At 41.5% G+C, this 22,163-nt stretch overlaps 1 protein-coding gene and 1 long non-coding RNA gene across 2 annotated transcripts; both read right to left on the reverse strand.

Annotated features, from left to right (window-relative positions):
* Nucleotides 1-7,840: 7,840 nt before the first annotated feature.
* Nucleotides 7,841-9,738, reverse strand: LOC124483689 (transmembrane protein 184B-like). Its single transcript, XM_047044228.1, has 5 exons — nt 9,699-9,738; nt 9,431-9,521; nt 9,116-9,191; nt 8,874-8,965; nt 7,841-8,238 (listed from the first exon to the last, which is right to left on the reverse strand). The coding sequence occupies exons 1-5, from the start codon at nt 9,736-9,738 to the stop codon at nt 7,977-7,979; spliced, it is 561 nt and encodes a 186-aa protein (XP_046900184.1). The 3' UTR covers nt 7,841-7,976.
* A 168-nt stretch (nt 9,739-9,906) lies between these two features.
* LOC124483287 lies at nt 9,907-17,325 on the reverse strand. Its single transcript, XR_006957796.1, has 3 exons — nt 17,237-17,325; nt 10,185-10,291; nt 9,907-10,051 (listed from the first exon to the last, which is right to left on the reverse strand). It is a non-coding gene; the product is annotated as an uncharacterized LOC124483287 (long non-coding RNA).
* Nucleotides 17,326-22,163: the final 4,838 nt, after the last annotated feature.

Genomic DNA, 22,163 nt, shown 5'->3' on the forward strand with positions numbered 1-22,163 from the left:
TGCTTTTATCCCCTGTATGTTTTTGATCAAGAAAATGCTTTGCTATAAATACAAAATATAGGTTTGTGAATTGCGTCCTGTGTCCTAGTCTAATGAGCTGTACTATATATTAATCAGGTTGGTATCACTTCCTCATGGTGGGCGGTGTTGCAGTATGATATTTTATTCATGCCTCTTTACAAACAGTCTTTACAACACGCATACTCATACACACAGAGCAAACCAACACAAATGACAGTTCAAGAAGCAATTGAAATTCAATTTTATTTGGATAACCCTTTTGTCAAGCAATTGACTGGACATGAGTGAAGTGTTGAGGTGGATTTAACGTTGTTAAATTCCGTGTGCGGTGAATCCCATACATAAAGGGTTAAATGATTGATTGATTAGAAATGTACAGGCTAAGATCAGTCTGTGTGTAGAATTATTGTATTTATCATTTCATGCTAATAACCCTTGGCACTCTTTAAACAAACTTGTGCTCAAGGTGGGTCCGTGTGCCTAGGAGCGTGACACAACACTAGCTACTGTAGTCGGTGAATCGAAAGGGAAGCACTTCCTGCCTCCTCGATGCTACATATACATGACATTAGAGATATAACCCCCCTGGTGGATAGAACATACAGACAGCATGGGGGAGAAGGGGATGGTGGAGGGTATCCGCACGTCTTTTAAAGACGCCTTATCGGACGTGGCCCAATGATTATGCGCTGCTAATATGGTGTAGTAGTGGGCGGAGGAAATAAAGGTGGATTAAGACGCCTCACGTCCCCGATTTAAATGGATGACGCATGGACACACGCTTCACACCGTGAGCGGGTAGGGGCGGTTTTAGGCCCGTCGCCCGGGTTGCCAAATGTGCTAGAACCGCCACTAGCGGGCAGAGAGAAAGGGAAAGAAAGAAAAAGCTGTCTGGAGGATAACTAGCCAGTTGAGATCGCGTATCGGCGTCCTTGAGAACTTTAAGTCGTATAACTTATGTTGTCAGTTCATTTAAGCCTGTTGTTGTATCAGTCTTTAGTTCGTGCAAATGTAATTTAAGTTAACTGGTGATTTTCATTGTTTGTATTCTTCACCTCTAGCTAAATTGCACTTGGCTGTTGATTCGATAGTGATTGCCAAACGTCCTTGCCCTTTCTCACGCTTGTATTTTAGGTGCTTTATGATGCTGAAGTCAGGGCTGCCAACTTTTCCAAAAACCTTGGCGCCCCCCTCGTCCGTTACTGTTTACAACGTTAGCTTGGCTACTTGTTTGGCGTTGCCTTTTCGGCGTAAGATATACAATGTGTGGCGTGAGAGTGTGAGAAATGGTTGAAATGCGTGTCACACGGCGAAACCGTGAGTTGGCAGCTTATGGAGCTAAATCAGGGACAAATCTTTTGTTAATTCAAAAAAAGAAATCTTTAGTCGAAAAACTAAAGCTTGACATTGAAAATGTACGTTTTGGTCGAAAACTTGAAAAATAAAACCATGTATTTAAAAGGGCAATTGACTGCAAAACCGATTTTACCTTGTCATAGTTGAATAACAACAGTTCGGTGGGTAAACTGAACATACCGTGAATATCAAAGTCCATTGACACCTCTTTCCTATTCAAATCTCAAAAAGAAAAAATTTGGCTGTAAAACGCTAGTTTTTCAACAAAGCTACCGGTCCTACGTAGGACCGGTGATCGCCCTCTTATTGGCTCTTGTCTGTATCTTTGTCACGCCCCAGAATTTACATCCAGACCAGCCTGAGGTAGCGTCTATCTCCGATACTAGTTTTAGGGAGGACAGACCAAAAATTTCCTATCAGTTTTGCTCCGTTTTTCTTTCAATTCCGTATGTAACCTAACGTAACTTAAACTTATCCGAAGTCAGATTTCAGTTACCTCTATTAGTTTTCTCACAAATCCAGTTTTTAGTCGTGATTTTAGATCATTTTTTTAAACGTTCCACCGCTTTAAGCCTTGAGTTTTGTGGCACCGAGAAGCTGTAAGCTTCCCTTTAAGAACGCCATTGTTCTACGTCACAGAGCTCTGCTTCTAGCCAGCGCGGGAAATATGACTTGCATTTGTCATTTAGCAGATACTATTATCAGATTCTCTGCTCTTATCCAGACTTACATTCTTTGTACATTGCGAGCTAATGGGGTGTCCAGTACTTTGCTATAAATAATTATGTTAAATCGAGACCACGAATATGCAAATGTTTGTCACGTTTAGCATTACTGCTGTAATGTAAATTGGGCCACTTGGGGGTGTATTTAACATTGAACAGGGTTTTTGTGTGTGCTTGTTGTGACATTGCCCATTATTTTCAAATACCTTGATTTGAACACGTCTGTTTGTTTATTATGGAAAAAAAAGTATACACTAATTGTATTATGAATAATATACTTTATTTATAGGGATATGAAACTTATGGTCCAAAATGTAGTCATTGCCTGTGAAAAAAACCTCCAGGTTGATAGCTCTCAGAGGACAATTGGGCACCTCTGCATCCATGGTGAAGGTTCAGGGGAGCAACTTGTATCTATTACTTCTATACTAGCTAGACAGTTTGGCTTAACAGGGAGTCACCCCATTACAGGGCCCCCTGTCTCATATCACCAAACTGTTTTACTTTTAATCCTACCTGTATCTACTTTTATAGACATACTCCGTTTTAATATTGCAAAGCTAAGTCTGTCCGTGCCGCACAGGCCCACTTGATCAGACAACCAAATGCTAAAACCAAACAAATACTACTAGTACTTACCCAATGCAGCTATCAGATATTATGGCAGACCATTTGGCTTAACAGGGAGTCACCCCCTACTGGGGCCCCCTGTCTCATATCACAAAATGGTCCATCATGAATATCCTCAAGCTACCACAAAGCCTGAATATTACATACCAATAGCTAAATGACACACTGCAAAGCTAAGTCTGTCAGTGCCGCACAGGCCCACTTGATCAGACAACACAATGCTAAAACCAAACAAATGACTACTTACCCAATACAGTCTGAATATTACATACCCATTGCAAGACTACAAACCTATTTATAAATCCTTTCACAGATGTCTGAGCTGAGGCGAGAACTTTAGCTTTTCTATCTGGATCTAACCCTGACAACCATTCCCAGGACCTATTCTTCTTAAACATGACCATACCCTCTAATGCTATTTTACTTGCCCTGAACTTTGATCTAATCAAATAATCAAATATCACAAAATCCCTCTCGCATGAAACATTTGTTTTGGGCACTGATCTGAGGACATGATACTGATCTTCAGACACATCATCATACCGTCCTTGTTCCAAGTGGTCCGCTACCAACCTACAGCAAACTTTCACTAAACTAGCAAATACAAGTTCTAGAACTTGTTGAGTCATAGCATCAAACTCTTCTGACGTTGACTCCAACAACTTATCTAAGATGGGTCCTCTGTGGATGTCTACATCCTCAAACAGAGTGACCCTTCATAAACTGCCTGCTGTCTGCCTGCCACTCGCTAAGCTTATAACAAGCGTTCTACACCTATCATTCATTGCTAATACATGTTCAGTAGGCAGGGCTGCCCATATATGGGAAAACTTTCTGGGGCCCTGCCGTGGTAGGGCCCAGCCGCGATGCCAGCAATAATCATGTTCGTCCCTAAATATTTTAAGAAATTATAACCAATTTTATTTTGAACTGAAATACTCACGATTAGGGCCTACTTAAAAAAGCAAACATAAACATTGTATTGTTGACTTAACCGGTGAAGTCAACGAGTGGTGCGAACGCAGGGTTGGACCAAGTGTTGATTATTAAACAGTCAGGGTACAGGACAGACTACACAACATAACGCTAGACCAAGTTAGCCGCTAGATAATGGTTGTTGTTGCTTGCTCTCCAGTCAACTTCGAAAGATGCTCCCAGCCAGGCTGCAGAAACCATCGATATATCTATGGCAGAGACGAGCAGCAGTAGCCACGATGCTAACCAAGAGGAAGCTAGTTTGAGCAAAGCTGACACTGAGAAAGCGCATGTTTTGCATTGCTCATTGCTCTGAGGATATTCTGCACTTTACCTTAACCAATTAACTGTGGCAGGAGGAGAAAGGTCCTTAAGTAAACTCAAAGTCTTGCGCTCCACAATGAGCCAGGAGAGGCTCAATCACAATACTTGCCATTGAGTGTGAAATGGCTAAACAAATTGACTTTAAATACATTATAAAAGACTTTGCATCCAGAAAGAAAAGGAAGATAGCTGTATAATAGGCAAAGATGAAGGCAGGTAAATTGCATTTTATACTAGAAAATGTGGTGTGAGTGTAGCAGATCTCAGTATGTCAAATTCTTATTTTTATGTGTGTGTGTCTGGCCCGGCACCACACAAGTTGTTAAGGCCTCTCAGTTATATTTATTAAACTTTATGTTTAAGTTTTATGTATAAAGATGTATTTGTTTTTCTATAATGTAGCACCCATCGCTGAGTAAGTATCTCTCTGTTTACATATGTTTAATGTAGAGAGAGAGAGCACACACGTACATGCGTTAATATAAGTAGCCTAAAGACCTATTAGGGGGGGCTCATTCACTGGACCTTTTCAGGGGTCCAGCCATTTCTATGGGCGGCCCTGCCAGTAGGCCTACAGTATTTGGTCATTTAAATTGGTCATTTTGTCCGGTAAAGTTACATCTTTTCAATGCTTGTGGAGTTTAAAGTCATTTTTAATTATATTAAACGTTACAAGGTGCACTGGCATTTGAAATACTAATGTGTGACAAAGCGTGATAATGTCGATCATGATCCCATTTGTTAATGTTTCTAATGGTAATTTACCACAAACCCTAAGACTATTTGGATCTAAAATCATACCAAAACTTTTGCAAGTGGCCATGTGTTGCTCCCCCTCACCTGTGAATGCAATTTCAGTAGTTCTTGTCTTTTTATCTGCCATAGAATTTCCTGTCTTGCAAAATTGATTGCTGGAAAAAAAGAATATTCGCGCTTTTTTTAAAAATAGATTTGCATTTCCTGACAGACAAAAAGGTAATGATTGGTTCCGATTGGTGCTACGTGACAACAACATTTGCATATCACGACCATGAATCATTTCGATAGAAACTTCTTTTTTAGAAACTTTTTTTTTTAAGTCACCAAGAGAGTGGTTTTTATATCATCAATGTTTGTTTTTTGTTCTGCACACTGAAAAGATGCATGTAAAGTGTCAAAAATATTTATCTTTCAAACCAGTAACCATGACCGATACTTGCTTCCACATACGGGTATATATAATAAGGCTAGTAGGACACTAACTATGTCAATCAATTGATGTGAGCATTGGAAGCGGCCTAGCATGAGTCAAGCGCGGGAGTTACAGAGGCTCAAAACGTCTGACGTCACAGGTTTCTGAAAGACTCATTCAGGGAGCCAAAACACAAAATGTATGTCTTTCGATTTTCTTTAAAATTTGACTGATGACGTCTTTCTACGTAACCTTGCTTTCCAGGAAGTATCAGGGTGGTGCCGACATGTGGGAAAAAGTTACAAGGGAAAAACCAACCTTTTTCTCAATAGAACGTTCAGATTTCAATGCATTCCTATGGGATTTTCAGCAACATGTCTTCAACTTGATTTTTCTCAAAATGTGTATGTTTTAAAATTGACTAAATATACCTTATTTTGAAGAAAACAACCTACTCTTTCATTTAAGATATGTCTCCCGGTGGTGCCGACCTTCTATGAAAGGTAGCCAAAGCAGCAAAAACGATAAACATTATTTTCACACACTTCCTCAATATGTATTGCAACCAACATTTGATAGCATTAAGGGGTAAGTGTCTACATGTTAACTGGCATGTTTGTTTTTAATATCTCGATAGTAGTCGCTAGTTATAGAGCTAAGAAAAGGACGTGGACCTTAAAATTCCGGTGCCAGAATTCTCAGTGGCGTTCTTAGCTACATTCAGGCTAACTTAGCATTCGATTTAATGCGTTTGCTACCGGCGTTCCACAGTATTTGACAGTTGGTTAGCCTAGGCCAAAAATGACGCGTTCTATTGTCCTCCCTACTAGTTTAGCTGCGCGCTGCTCTGTGTAGGCTACTTATAAGGAATTACAAAGAAGAACGTTTTGAATTATAACAAGTATATTGAAAATGGACCACGGTCGTAAATGCTGTGTTCCAGGGAAGGCTAACACTCACAGTCTTCCCAAGGAGCCAAACATTCAACAGGCATGGCTGCTGTTGTCTAGTATGAAAAGATCCTGGCGAAGTTCGACACTCAATCATTCATTTGCTCTGAACATTTCACCCAAGACAGTTTTGACAACCTTGGACAATTTCAAGCAGGATTTGTTAGGAAGCTGAACCTGGAAAGAGGTGCTGTTCCGACCATATGCTCATTGCAACCGCAAGCTATAAAGACAGTATGATGTTGTGCTAACAGTTATTAGCAATGCTAACGTTTCCTATATATAGCATACTGTATTCCTGTTCTGTATGTTGTACAGACTATGGTGGCAAACCAGTTTCCCCATTGGGGATCAATAAAGTAAATCATCATCATCATCATCATCATACCAGGTAGAATGCTAAATACGTTTCTACACACATCAAATGACTCTAGCTGTAGTCGGCATTAGAAGGGAAGCTTCTGAAAAAATAGCCAGAAAACGAACAGCAGTCTGGCTTATTGCTAAAGCCTGTCTAAATAATAATAACTATTTGAAAGAACTGGAGAAAGGCAGGTTATAGATACAGGATACGTTAGCATTGCTAGTAACTGTTACTAGTAACACCTAGACTCTAGGCATGCAAACAAGTTTAGCTTGCTAGTTAACCAAGAGCATAGGTAGAATGTGTGATAATTTAGCCTAGTTTATTGGCAATGGGGCTTACGTTGATTCATGTTCCTGACTGTGTTTCATTCAAATAAATAACCTGTGTAATGAAAATCTACAATTCAAGATGCATGTTTGTCCAGATCTTTGTCATGTTATTTTACAGCAAGATATCTAGAGCTAGCCTAGCTAGCTAACTGAAGCCGAGTAGAATCACGATATGGGTTGGTTGCTAAGCTGTAGCCTAACGTTCTACCCACCTAAGTCAATCCAGTTTGCTTCAGCAACAGAAGTGGAAACAAGTAATGTTATCATTTCAAATGATATATAGTCAATCTGTTGAAAACAGTGTTGTGTAGAAACAATAGATTTATTTGCGCGTTTTTATTTCAAGTCTCCAACTTCGGTGTTTCAGCGAGTGCTGCTGTTGGCCGTGTTGCATTTTTGCTCCCAGCTTCACTCGTTGAAAACCAACCAATCAGCGCGCAGCTTATCTAAATATTAATGAGCATACCATAAAAGGAGAAAAGCTTGTGTTTTTTCCCGGGAACATTTCAGAGGATCTGTCAGAGGGCATAGAACAGGACCCGGGCCATTTTCAACCCAACCAATGTTACATACCCTATTCGGAGACCTTAAGGAACAGTGTGAAATACCCCAAAAACCCAGTCAATTGCCCATTTAAAGAAAAAATAAGTGTACCAATTTTTTTTCAGGTTGTGTACAATTTCGATTACATTTTGGAATGGCACGCAAAATAGATGTGTAAACCCGTGTCATAGATACGCAGAAGTATGAGACTGTGTTGATGGAGCGGACGCCATGCCGACTGCCAACTACTGCCTATTTGTTAGGCTGTCACTCATAATTCCAGCCTCTGAGTTGAGGCCACGCCCCCTACGCAAAATTGGGGCCAAAAGACTGAAACTGAAAGAAAAAAAACAAAAAAAAATCTTTAATTGAAAAACTAAAGCTTGACATTGACAATGTACGTTTTGGTCGAAAACTTGAAAAATAAAACGATGTATTCAAAGAAAAAAAAAAGTGTACCAATTATCATAGCAGGGGGAGATGTAAGGATTCACATTTTGACTCTTAAACAATGAGTATAAAAAGAATTGTAGAGGAAAGTCAGCATTTGTCTCATACCCTGACACCCATGATTCTGAACGTGTGTTAATCTGTCTGGTTTGCATGTGTACATATTGTCTGCATTGGACGTGGGCAGTAATAAAAAGAGATATAAGGAGAGAGAGTGAGTTGCTCACCCTGCCAGAATGAGAGGAAGATGACAGACTTGACCATTAAGAACTTGAGCATGGGGCTGTAGGGGACGAGCAGGTCGCGGGTGGCGAAGTAGAAGAGGAAGAGAGCGTAGAGGGACAGGCTGACCGAGACGTTGTAGATGATGGTCACGTACAGGTAACCACCTGACACACTGGGGGGAAGGGGGGGGGGGACATTAGCACAGGTACAGGTTCTGTAAAAAATCATGTGTCATTCCACATTTAATTATTTCTAAATTGGTTCAGGCAGTGTGCTAAATTATCCTAAAGCAGACAATATCAAATTATAAGCTATATAATTAGGAACTGATTTGCAGTGGTGACATATAATAATATATTGATATCCTTACACACACACAAAAACAGTAAGGTCCAAAAGTTTGAAACCACTTGTCAAGATATATCCATTTTGCGAAATGTAATGTAATGTAATAATAGAAATGTTTTCATAACCAAGGATCATATCAGCTTAACAATCCCCCCCCCCCCCCCCCTTGCTTTAATAACAGAGTGCACTCTGGCCTCTACAAGTTTGTGCAAAAACCTGATGATCCCAGCTTGATATGACATGTTCCAAAGAGCTTCTGGTGATGTCATGGAATGTTTGGCTTTCTCTGTCTCCAATTGCCCCATTAAATGTTCAATGTGGCCTCCGACTTTTGGACTGTACCGTAATAGAAATAAACGCATAACTCTGCTTCTCCTCAACAAGCACACTTTCCTAACTAAAGCGTATTGAGTCGTGTTGGAGGTTGACCACTAGAGGGAGTGGCACAGCTCCACTCACTTGAAGTCTCCGTCTCTGTACTTCCCAAAGGCCTGCAGGATGACTGTGATCATGGCCATCAGGGGCTTGACCACACAGAACTGGAGGGTGGCCTGAGGGAGGGAAGGAGGGGGGGGGAGTGTAATAGGGAAAGTAGAGTTCAAGTACACAACTAAATTCCAACCCCGCCTTCTTTGATATTTGTGTTTACGGAGGGGCAGTAAAACAGCTGAAACGAGAGAGCTGGGACGTTTGGTTCAAACCTGTTTGCAGAAGCGGAGGAAGCCAATGGAGTAGGTCCTTCCCCAGAGACAACAGGTGCCGTACACACAGCTGGACCTGCAGGGGAGGGCGAGAGAGACAGGGAAGCAGAGAGAGGAAAGATCAAGGGTTGAAGAGAGAGAAGAAGGGGAGCAGAGAGGAAAGAGAAAAAGAGAGGATAGAGAGGGAGAAGAGAGAAAGGAAAGAGGCGAGAGAGCAGAGGTACAGAGAGAGTGAGAGTAAATGTGTGTGCAAAAGTTACGTAGACAGAAGCCGGGAGAAAGAGAGACAGATAGAGAGATAAAATGGAGACTTTCTCAATGGGCTTTCCTCTGATCTCAGCCATGATGGTGCTCTCCCCTCCCAGGTACTCATAACACAGGCTGAGGAAGTTGTGGATCACAAACGCTGCAAAGGAGCACACCAGTGGCGATTTCTTTAAGACTGCAAGCCCCTGACATTTAAAACAATTCATGGTCAAATATTTACTGTTGTGTTAACATTTTAAATGCGTTAGAACACGTTCACATCAAAGACGAGTTTGTTCAGAATCACCTACATTAGCTGATTAGCAGGTCGACTGACTGATTTCCTTATCATACACTCCCGTAGCGCAACAGTGCATTTCCCTGTTGAAGCTCAGCTTCCATGGACTTCAATGGGGCTTCCTTGAGGTTTTTGGTTGGTTGAGGGGAAGTTCTATGGGCGTATGTGAAGCCCTCTGTGACATATTGCTTGTAAAAAGGGCAATACAAATAAATGTGATTTGAATTTGATGATCAGTTGTCCAATGCCTACTGATCTCTTACATTTGCACGTAAAGAGTCAAGACACTGGATGGTTCTGAAACAAAAGGGTTTATCGTCCTATTTACCAGATGATTGCCCGATAACCGGTCAGTTTACACCCTTCTCTCCTACCTCACTGGAGGATGAAGACTGAAACAGAAATGTGTTAAACGTAGGGCTGGGAAGTAGGCCTATATACTCAGATTTAGGTCATCACAGTATAAATATGTAGCACTGATGGTAACGGTAGGCTATACATCACAATATATACGTTTTTCTTAACCTTTTTTGTCCATTTGTTTCAACAGACTACAATCTGCCCCGGCCATAATCTGCTGCCCTCACATTCATTCCTCTGGGCCCACACTCCTCCTTCATATCTGGGTCCCCCTGAAATACACACAAGCATCACATGAAAGCATGAAGGAAACATTTGGCCCAAAGCAAATACGCCAAATTACTTTCACCTGGTTTCCTTTGATGTAGAAATCTTCTGGAGAAATAATCTCCAATACTTGGGTGAATATTGTGTATCATTCTAATGCATCATTGTAAATGTATGTTGGGCACTGTCGGGACACAGATATGTGAATACAAACAATTCATCTTGGGAATTACATGTATGTTATTTACCCATGAAACAGTCCACATATAATGTATCTAAGTTCAGAGTATAACCTTTTGAAATTCCCTTTGCCCTTCAGCATCTACATGTTTCTCTGTTTTTGTGCTTTGTACTTATGCCACCCAAGAAGAATAAAGGGAACTTTTTCATTAAGCAGAGTGTTAGTCAGGCATATTAACTAGTCACACAAACAAACTAGCAGTGATAGTGACCAGGCTTCCAAATGCAGATTCTACTGTGGAAAATAGTATTAACTGGTGATAGTATATGTGACCCAGGATATATTTACAGCTAAACCCGGCTTCTGTAAAACGAACACATGTCTCTTTTACCATGTCTAATGATATAGCCTATACTTTTGAAGAAAACCAAAAACTATGAAGAGGAGTTGTATGCCAAATACGTTTTGTCACAGTGTTTTGTGTTTCTCCAGTGAAAATAAACCTGAGAAACAAACACCTCTTATCAAATGATCAACATTACATATGCAAAGTGGCTCATTATGACAGACAAAAGATTTCATTTATATGTGAAAGCTGCAGATCTCCTACTGGCCAATCATACTTGATCATGGGCGGAGACTAGACAGAGGAGACACCATAAGGCTCCAGAGAGACTGCAGAGAGAGAGACTCAACCAGAAACAGCAGTAACCAGACTGTGTGAGGATAAACCAGAGAGAAACAAGCTTCCAGAAACTGGATACAAGATCAAGAGAGACCAGAAAGTGAACAAAGAGAGAGCTGAGTTATGGAGACACATCACTGTGATACATGTGGGAAGAGCTTTTCCTCATCCAGTAACCTCAAGAAGCACATGAGGATCCACACTGGAGAGAAGCCCTACAGCTGTGACCTCTGTGGTAAAACCTTTGGCCAGGCTGACCATTTCAGAGCTCATAGCAGGATCCACACTGGAGAGAAGCCCTACAGCTGTGACCTTTCTGGTAAAAGCTTTAGACAGACTGGGGATTTGACAGCTCACCGCAGAATCCACACAGGAGAGAAGCCATACAGCTGTGACCTCTGTGGTAAAACCTTTAGCCATGCTAGCAGTTACACAACTCACCGCAGAATCCACACAGGGGAGAAGCCCTACAGCTCTGACCTCTGTGGTAAAACCTTTAGCCGTGCTAGCAGGTACACAGCTCACCGAAGAATCCACACAGGAGAGAAGCCCTAGAGCTGTGACCCCTGTGGTAAAACCTTTAGCTAAGAGCGTCTTAAGAACATTCTAAGGGCGCTCTAGAACGCTCTAAGAACGTTCTTAAGAAGATCTTAGTGTTAAGAGCTTCTTAACGAATCTGGAAAACCATTGACTATTTATGTCCAACAAATTACATATTGAAGACTTTATGGCATATATATGATAGTAAAACCAAGGGGGTAAAATTGTCCCAGCAGTCACCACCTGATAGAACTTCTGTATGACGCACAGCTGGGAGAACTACTGGCCTGTACCTACTAGGACAGTACATGCAGAAGATCAATAACCAGAACAAGCAAGACAGGCAATAATTATACCTTATTTTTATTGTTGTTTATTAATTATAGTGCTTGTAGTTTGATGATGTTTCATTGATTTTCGAATTAAAGTCTTTATTTTGACACCATACTTTGAGTCAAGTTCCTTCATGGATACATGTTGTACATTGTAATACAATTGAATGTTAAGTTTGGAAACTGAAGTGTTGAGATACACAACTCTGTGTCCCAACTGTGAATAAACAAGCAGCATCTGGACCTGCAGCCGTGGTAGGCGCTGGACACAGACCCACCAGCCACCCAGGGGAACAAGCAGTCAAAGACGTTGGATGGGGGTGGGGGGGGTGATGGTATCTGTAGTAGGTGAAAGTTAATGTGTGAGTAGGTCTGGGTTGGCGCCCTCGACCTAGGCCACAATCAGTCCGAGTCTCCCTGTGCAGATTGTGCTGGCAAGGAGACATCCTTGGTCATGACCCGGGTAGAGACCAAGCCACAGATGTAGGTGGGGGAGGGGGGAGGGAAGAGCAAGATAGTCTCGCTTCAGCGCTCTCCAGGGGAGTTGTTTTCCAGCAACGGCCTTGGCCAAGGCCTGTGCTGGTTACGGGGCCGAAAGTAGATAAGATTGGTGTAGTTGTTTTGACGAGTACGCGCGACTCACCTTTAGCCAGGCTAACAGTTTCAGAGCTCACTGTAGGATCCACATTACTATTTATGTCCAACAAATGACATATTGAAGACTTTTTGGGGTATGCTTTGGAAATACCTGTTCATTCATTCACTGTACATCATGCAAAAATACACCAGATAGTGCATATGGAAAATAAAGCAGAAGAACAAGAACCATAACAAGCAAGACAGGGAATAATTATACCTTTTTATTAATGTTATTATCATCGTGTTTATAGTTTCACACATGCAACAGGGCGAGGGACGTAACAGCCTGTGGTCTACACCTCTCACCAACTGTCTTTAGAAGAGGGGAGCACTAACTGCTCCTCCCAAGGTTTCTTAAAAAATGTTTGTCTTCCTTGAGGTTTGTGGTTGGTTGAGGGGAAGTTCTATGGGCGTATGTGAAGCCCTCTTTGACATTGCTTGTAAAAAGGGCAATACAAATAAATGTGATTTGAATTTGATGATCAGTTTTCCAATGCCTACTGATCTCTATCCATTGTTGAAGACTACGGACGCACTACATTTGCAAGTAAAGGGTCAGGAGACTGGATGGTTCTGAAACAAAAGGGTTTCGTCCAATTTACCAGATGATTGCCTGATAACCGGGTAGTTTACACCCTTCTCTCCTGTGTTAAACATAGGGCTAGGAAGTAGGCCTATGTACTCACATTTACGTCATCGCGCGGTATTGTAACAGGATATTGTTACAGCTAAACCTGGCTTCTGTAATATTGTATCCAAGGTTAGGACAGGAGTATTGTACAGTTTAATGAAGGAAAGCCATTGCATTGCTACCTGCTGGATATACGTGTTGGCAATGTGAATAATGTGAAAACACTATTGGTTATTCAAATATAATTGTAGTCGGCGAATCGAAAGGCCAGAGACGCTTGGTGTTTGTCCCTGGCTTGGGAACCACAATTCACCTTATGTTAGATTCTCAGGGAGATAATTGACTCGTTAATATCTGACTCCAATTTTAAGACACGTGCACAAGTGCGTTACCTGTAACCTCGAGCGCTAAACAGTTAATGACATGAAACTCTGACGTAGGTAAAAATCGTCTGCTTGATCAGAGCACCGACCCTAAAGTATGCGTGTTCACTAAACAGTCGTTTATCTCTACTATAATATAGATTTAACCATAGTAGACCTAGTAGGATATGTAATCGATCACTCAGAGGCCCCGGTAAATTCCTTCGGAACGTGGAGATCCACTGTAAGTGACTCAGAGGCCTTAAGTTAAAACCTACTCCAAAGTCTATGTTTATAATCAGTTAGCCGCATCAACCAGACTAGATCTAAGTTTTCACCGCCGTAGCCTGATAGATACGTTTCAAAGAGAACAAGTAACGTCAAAATGCACAATAATAGTTTATTATCTAAATAGTAAGATAATCAATACAATAATAATGAAATATCATAAAATACAAAACATACCTTCAGAGGATTGGTTAACAAAGGTATGTCACAATGAAGACTAGGCGCCTAACGCACCGGAGCTGTATCGTAAACAAAACTCGAAGTGATTGGTAACACTTCTTCCTATATACACCCAAACCTGACTAAAATGGGGACACCGGTCACATGACTGAAAAGTAGTCTAAACGCATACAAATTCAAATTGGATCATTAATCAAGGCTACAGTAGACCAAGTGGTTCCCTTGCAAGACAGGGGAATATGTTAAACACATGTTGGTCTGCTGTAGGCACAAACTCTGTAAACCCTGTACATGTAAATGTTACAGTATTACAATTATTACTAGCATGTAATACATAAAATAAGAAACAAAAGCATATCAAACATGACATTAAAAGCTGTTTAGAACCTTATTTTCAAGAACACAACTTTTAATGATAATTTCAGAGTCTTCCTCTGTCCACATTCCTCTACAACTGTTGAGACCACCTCTCCAGAGGTGTGTCATTAAGGTGTGATGGTCATTTTAGCATTCATGCAAATCAACAACTGTCCCAGACGAGTGTCTGGGTGACCAGTGACAAAGGGGCTGCCAAAACAGCCCTACACTACTGATACTGGCCGGGTTTCCCAGATTTGTTAAAAAGCTCTTAACGCTAAGAGCTTCTTAACAAATCTGGGAAACCCGGCCACTGTCTATGCACAGGACATCAACATAGAGAAACACACTGTCACAAGGAAACAGAATGTACAACAAACGCTGCAAACCAAGATCACGAAACGTTCAGATAAAATTCTACCAAACCTTAATACCAAGACAGAAAATGTAATAATGAATAATAATTGATAATCCTACACCATTAGAATGATCATATGAATAATAACAAATCAGACACCAGATTTTTTTTAAGACAGGTTAATTCTTGTTATTAAGAAGCCTGTTCCGGATGTTTCCTGTCCTCTCCTTATTGACTGCCTTAAATCTCCTTCTGCTGGGCTCCCATACTCAAACTCATCCATCTTTAAGGTACAAAGTCACAACCATAGTTTAGCACATGTCACAGTACCTTTAGTCTAATTCATAGCTCTTTTACAGTATAACGTGTTATAGGTTGGGATAAATAGAGGGGTTTCAGTGGTAAAACAGTACAACAAAAGCAAGCAGAGGTCTGGAGGCAGTGATCGGGTGGGCTGTGGAGGCAGAGAGTGACCATGACATAAATGCTTTGCTGCTGGTATGTTGTAATCCTGCATTACCTCAGTTTCCTAAACATTTCATCATTCCTTGGTGAATTCTGAGGCCATGGAGGTTCTTACAGACTTTCCCACACAAACACGTTTCTGATGATGATTGCTCTAGCGACAGATCATCAAAGAAATCATGTAGGGTTTCGACTTGACGGCTAGAATGCCGAGGCATAAAACTATTTCGTAGTGGGGATTCCGGATAGGATCGGACTTCCGGGTAGGATCGGAATTCCGGGTAGGATCGGAATTCCGGGTAGGATCGGAAGTCTAAATATGATGGGAATTCCAGATGTGATCTGGGTGGTGCTGGCCGCACCACCTTAGGAGCGATGGTGCTCAACACAGTGATGCGGTCTGGATCCCACACACAGTCTTCTTCCAGACCACTCTGCACCATGCCACAGTTAGGAGGAACCCAGGCCGTGTCATAACCACGATCGTGCCAGGTTGTCTTATCTGGGTGGTTCTTGCAGTCTATTTTTTTCACTTTGCCAACATTGACCCTCACCCTCAGAACAACCCTCTCATGCTCAAACAAATTTAGCGGGTATCTGCTAGCCTTCTGCAGGTCCCGGCTGAGATACACCCCTGGACCTAACATGCCTCTTGTGGATCGCCGGAACCCATTCTTCCGTATAGCTTTAGCAGCCTCTTGGCTGGTACCGTGGTACATAATGTAGGTCTGACCAGTCTTGGGTTCTGGATGATCGAGTGGTGTCGACCCTGGGGGGAGAGTGAAGTCATCCTCTGCCCAGGTGCACTGAGACACTTGGGGCACTGGGCTGGACATATTACTGTGGGAGACAAAGGGGTGGTAACTTAAAGATCCTGTAAAGCAAATTCCATGATTTGCTTCTCAGTACATTATATATATGTGTGAAATGAGTTACTGACAGCATGTGCAAAGCTCTAAAACTTTGTTGCACTGAAATGTGGAGTTAGACCGTTGAACAGTTTCTCTTCCGTTTTCAGCTCAGGTTTTGTAAAGGCGAAGCCAAAACCCGACTGATCTACGTCACAGCCACCTATTTAGGTTAGATCACGGACGGTTTATATAACCTGAATTCTGTTACTCAACTGGTACGATGCAAAGACAAAGTAATTAACACATAAAACACTCAGAGACTGCAGGTAAGTATGTTCTGATATCTACAATTGATTTAGCTAGTGTTGCTGTTGTTGCTAAATTCAATAAATTCGAGCTCCTTCAGACGACAGGCCCCCAAGTCTCAAGCAGAGAAGACTGCTGATTTTCTCACAATTTCAAAGCCTAATTTAACACACTTGTCTGTGTTTTTTTTCATTCGAATTTGGATATGTAGTTAAAAACACATTATTCTGTGGTGTGATGGGGAATTTAAAACACATTTTCGATTCCACTTTACAGGATCTTTAACAATCTTTTCACATCGCGAAGCCCAAAGACAACACATGAAATTCCTCTGCCATCATATTTTTGTCACGGCACACTACTGTGACGAAATTACTGTAGAGGTAGGTACTGCAACTAGTTACAATTGTAAACATACAATACTTTTCTTACAGTGCATGTGATATTATTAAATCACAGTGTGACAAAATCCAAGATGCTTGCTGTCTCACATTACAACAGACTCATTATGAAGTACATACACTATTATTTAGCTATAAACAATACTATTTAGTATTTACAGTATTTACTGTAATTAACTTTTTAAATGTGAAACAGAGAAATAAGATATTTAGACTATCAACTCAAGGCTGACACTTTTACGTTTTTTCTTTTTGACCGACGAATGTCGTAGAAAAGTACAAGTTCACTCCAAATGCATATCATTTCATCCAATCAAAATCTGCATGGTGAATCTACGAGATTAAAACTTAGAATGTTTTTAACAAATACTCACTCTTGAATTGGTGATGTGTCTCGGTATGCAGTAAGGTGAGGCGTGTAAGTGTGACTTTTATAATGCTTTTGACAGGGGTGTAGCTAAGGTATGGCCTACATAACTTTCATTTCCCTAAAAACACTTGTCTCTCGGTTTCATTTCTCTCATGTTCAATTCGCCTGCTTACAGCACATAGCATATCAGAAATTCCTCAACTTGATCACATATGGCTTCTTAACTTTAGGCCAGAATCTCCTAACATTGACGTCAAATCTAATTTGGGACTATCCTGGTTGGACAACGCCACTTTATGATTTACACACAAACCCAAATATACTTTTCATTATACATTTTATGGTAATGTATATTAGCTATCCATGTAGAAATTGTAGTTGATTTAATGTGGCAAATACACAGACACATTCCTTGACAGCTTATTATAGTAATTGTCGGAGTATTAGACGAAATGATGAATTCCCGTTTGCTGGGGGCAAATGAAACATCTGTTGAAGACTGAAGTTGAGCAGGATGCTGAGCTGTAAGCGTTAACTACAACAGATGAATGTCCTCTTCCAGACCTTCATTCACGATAATCCATTTAAATCAGGTGTACTGGGTATATCAAAAGATACTTAAAAGTGTGCTAAATGAATGGGCACCCAAAAAATAGTATTCTGTGTGAACAAATAATATATTGTATTCATGTGACAAAACACACATTTTATTCAAACAAGTTTACAAAGTTACACAAGACAATTACAATATTGCATTCATATACACTCTATCATCCCAAAGAATAATTGGCCTCATTCTCGAACCCAGTTAAGAAGAATTTAAGAAGGATTTTTTTCTGAATTGGATTTAGGAAAACATTTAGCATTCATGAAAGTTTTCTCATCTGGGATTTTTTCTGAAATTCAGAAAACTTTCCGAACTCGAAATAGCAGTCGTAAACAACATTTGCCAACATTGACCTTCAACCTCAGAACAACCCTCTGATGCTCAGGCAACCCTAGTGGGTATCTGCTAGCCTTCTACAGGTCTCTGCTGTGGTACACTCCTGGACCCAACGTGCGTCCTGTGGATTGCTGGAAACCATTAGCCTGGGATGGCAAGAGCAGCATGTGTAGTGGTGCCATGGTAACATGATGTAGGTACGACCAGCCTCGGGTTTGTCAAAGTTGAATCGCGACACCCCTGGGTGTCATCTTTCAAATTATTTTCCTCTGCCTCACGTGAATTCACATAAATCACATGACACCCAACTCTCTCTGTTATCGTCACTTAATTCCATAGAACCGGTCCAGGTGGATCAACCTGCTCCCCTGGTGCTCCCATGGTTGAAAAGGTGTTGCTGAAGGTCCCTCTACTGTAGCATTAACTACAGCTGGTGCCCTGCTGGCTGCTGTTGGTCACGACCATGCCCTCGACCACGCCCTCGACCACGCCCATGACCACGCCCCAGCTTTAGTGGTTCTTTGCCTGCCCTCCCCAGTGTGTCCCTGAGTTGTGTTACCAGTTCCACCCGTGGCTCGTTAGAAGTTGGTCAGTGTTCTCGTTTGTGTGATTTATTTCACCTGCGTCTTGTTTGGTATTTAAGTTCCTGTTTTGTGTTGTGTCCCTGTCTGTCCTTGTCAGCGTTTACGTGAGTATCCCTGCTGTGGTCTGGTTCTGGAATAGAGCAACGCCTTATGTCCTGTCTCCTTGTCTGTCTCCTTGCCTGTCTCCTTGTCTGTCTCCTTGCCTGTCTCCTTGCCTGTCTCCTTGCTCTTGGGTCCATCCTCCCTACAGTCGCTCCTGACGCTAAGATGGCCTTTCTTTTATAAAACATGATTGTAGATGTATGTACTGCAACTAGTTACTATTGCAAACATACAACACTTCGTACAGTGCGTTTACTATGATTAAATCACAGTGTGACAAAATCCAAGAACACATTAGAACAGACTCAATATGAAATACATAACCTGTTTATTATATAGCTGTAAACAATCATATTTAGTAGTTACAGTATTTACTGGCTGACACTTTAACAGTTTTTCTTTGTGACTATCAAATTTGTTTATTCTGTCTACTGTGATTATTAGAAAAGTACATGTTCACTCCAGACTTTGCTGAGGCAGGTGTTTGCTGATGGCAGGTGTTTGCTGATGGCAGGTGTTTGCTGGGGGCAGGTGTTTTCTGGGGGCAGGTGGTTGTTGGGGGCAGGTGTTTTCTGGGGGCAGGTGTTTTCTGGGGGCAGGTGTTTTCTGGGGGCAGGTGTTTTCTGGGAGCAGGTGTTTTCTGGGGGCAGGTGTTGGCTGGAGGCAGGTGAAACATGTGTTGAAGACAGCAGTTGAGCAGTATGCTCAGCTGTAAGCGTTAACTAGAACAGATGAAGGTCTTGTTCCAGACCTTCATTCACGATAATCAATTGAAATCAGTTGTATATCAAAACATACTTAGAAGTGTGTGTTGTAGGCTGTTTTAGGCTGTCTTTTCAAGGAGGAGCGGGAGTCAGACTGGTTTCTTTAAATTCAAATGCAATTTTTTTTTTTCATCTCATCAAAGATACAGACATTGGGCTTTCCGCGATGAAAGCCTGCCATAGCAAACATTTTCATTTTCTCTTTCCACAAAACACTCCCTTGAGCTAAACATGGGCATGCAGAAAAACCAGTCATGAATTACCAAAGTCCATGTTTCCGTCTGTAAATAAGTCCCAAAGGAAAGAACCATAAGACAATGACTTGTATTCACTTGACTTGTGTATTCATATACACTATATTCTCAAAAGATCAATATACACACAATATACAGCTCAATATGCACGCATCAGGAAAACACAATCATACTATTTGATTTGATTTAGACAATTTATGTACCATCCTTTCTTCAGCTTGCGGTAATTAAACTTTCCCATAACATACTGGTATTCAGAAATTGCACGCAACACCAACAGCACAGATAACAGCTAAGAAGAGGGGAACATTGTCAACCATCTTCCTGACAAAGTCAATTCCTTGTCTGTGCAAACTTTCATGGTGATTAAGACCCCATTCCGGCCATGATTCTGGCTAAGAATTTGATTTTGATTCTGGTTGCCTCTGGGTGTCTGATCTGAGGAAAGATGATGTCTAGAATAGTGATGCGGTCTGGATCCCACACGCAGTTTTCATCCAGACCACTCCTCACCATGCCACAGTTAGGAGGAACCAATCAAAGGTGGCAACCTTACTGTGGACCTCCAAAGAAACTTTTCAACAATTAGTAGCAGTGACAGTGAAACCAGCCACACTGCTATAGCGGGGGTATGACCGCCACATTTACTCCTTGGTATCGGATCTATACCACATCATGCAGTGTCGCACACCCCCAGCAGCTGTAGAGTGAGGCGATAGAGGATCCCTCTAGATTGAAGAGAGCTTGATCGACTGGTTGAGCCTGCCTGGTGTGTAATACTGTTCATTCACCAATCAGAGGCTTTGACCCGCCCCCTGACTTGGTGACGGGGGGACGACAGATTTATTTTGCTGCAGGAAGTTTCACCGTGGATAAATGTAAGTATAAATACATAAATGTAAGAATAAATAAATAAATGTAAGTATAAATAAATAAATGTAAGTATAATTGAATAAATGTAAGTATAAATGAAAAAATGTAAAAACATGAAAACGTAAACATATATATATATACACACAAATACATGTAACATTTATATTTTTGGGTCATTTATTTAAGCTTTGTGTTATATAATTATTTATTTATCCAAGTATTTATTTATTTAGTTTTGGCCCCTATAATCTAGCCTGGCTGCCAGCCCAACTTCTCCCCGCCCAAAAGAAATTTGTTCGGGAAATTGGGTCTGGAGGGTCTCGTATTGGGGACCAACTACAGAAAACCAGAATCTGGGCGAACCAATGAAATTGCCAGGGCGGGTTTTATACGATGATGGACAGATGATCAACAGTAACGTAATCACCCACGTCACAAAAGAGCGCTTAAGTTGAATTCGTTTTGAACAAACATGGCTACCGCCGGAGATCTGGGATGTTGTGATTCTGCCATCGAGTCTGTTTTAGAAGACATCGACAGCAGCGGAACAGAGAGACGCAATCAAGGCATTTGTCGATGGAAAATATGTTTTTGCCGTCCTTCCTACGGGATTCGGTAAAAGTTTAATTTATCAGCTGGCCCCGATGGAGTTGTAATCCTAAACGGAGAACTTCGTATATGCATTGCCCTTTATTGTTTTGCTCAAAAAGGTTGACCGTGTGAACAAGTACTCTCCCTTCCCTTAAATTAATTTTACAACACCGGCAAAAATCGTTTGTATTCATTCTTCAAGCATACTTCAAGTCTGCTTGTAGTTTAGTTCTGTTGACAACAACTATGCGGTGCTTAACATACGTCACATACTCTGTTGCTCTGATTGGTTGTAGATCTATCCAATTGAGCGAAGAGGCATTTGTTTTCCAGGCTCGTTTGAAACACGCCCTGTAGTCAAAGCCCAATGGAGAGTTCTCAGACTCATATTCTGACTAGAATTATGAGTATGACAACGTCAGGCTACCTATAATCCTCCATAGACGGGAGGTCTGAACCGTCCGACGCACAATAGAGTCTACCGCTACTACCTGGCGGCACAAACAATGGAAAATGCTGCACGGCACCGTCTCAGCAAGCAGGGGTGCCTGCAGCTGCCTGAAGGTGGCGCCAATATGCCAATTCCCCACTGAAATAATAGATAAGACAAAACCCCGCAGAGACTTTTTTTTTTAATGCTCGTGCGGCCCCCGGATCACATGAAAAAAGACGCCCAGTCCGCCCGTGCCTAAACCCGCCCCTAGGCACCACCTTAGGAGCAATGGTGCCCATCACAGTGATGCGGTCTGGATCCCACACAGTTTTCTTCCAGGCCAGCGCAGGCGCTGTGTGAGTGGAGAGGAGACAGCGACAGCTCTCG

This window comes from Hypomesus transpacificus, chromosome 21 (genome assembly GCF_021917145.1).
Source record: "Hypomesus transpacificus isolate Combined female chromosome 21, fHypTra1, whole genome shotgun sequence".
NCBI classification, from domain to species: Eukaryota; Metazoa; Chordata; class Actinopteri; order Osmeriformes; family Osmeridae; genus Hypomesus; species Hypomesus transpacificus.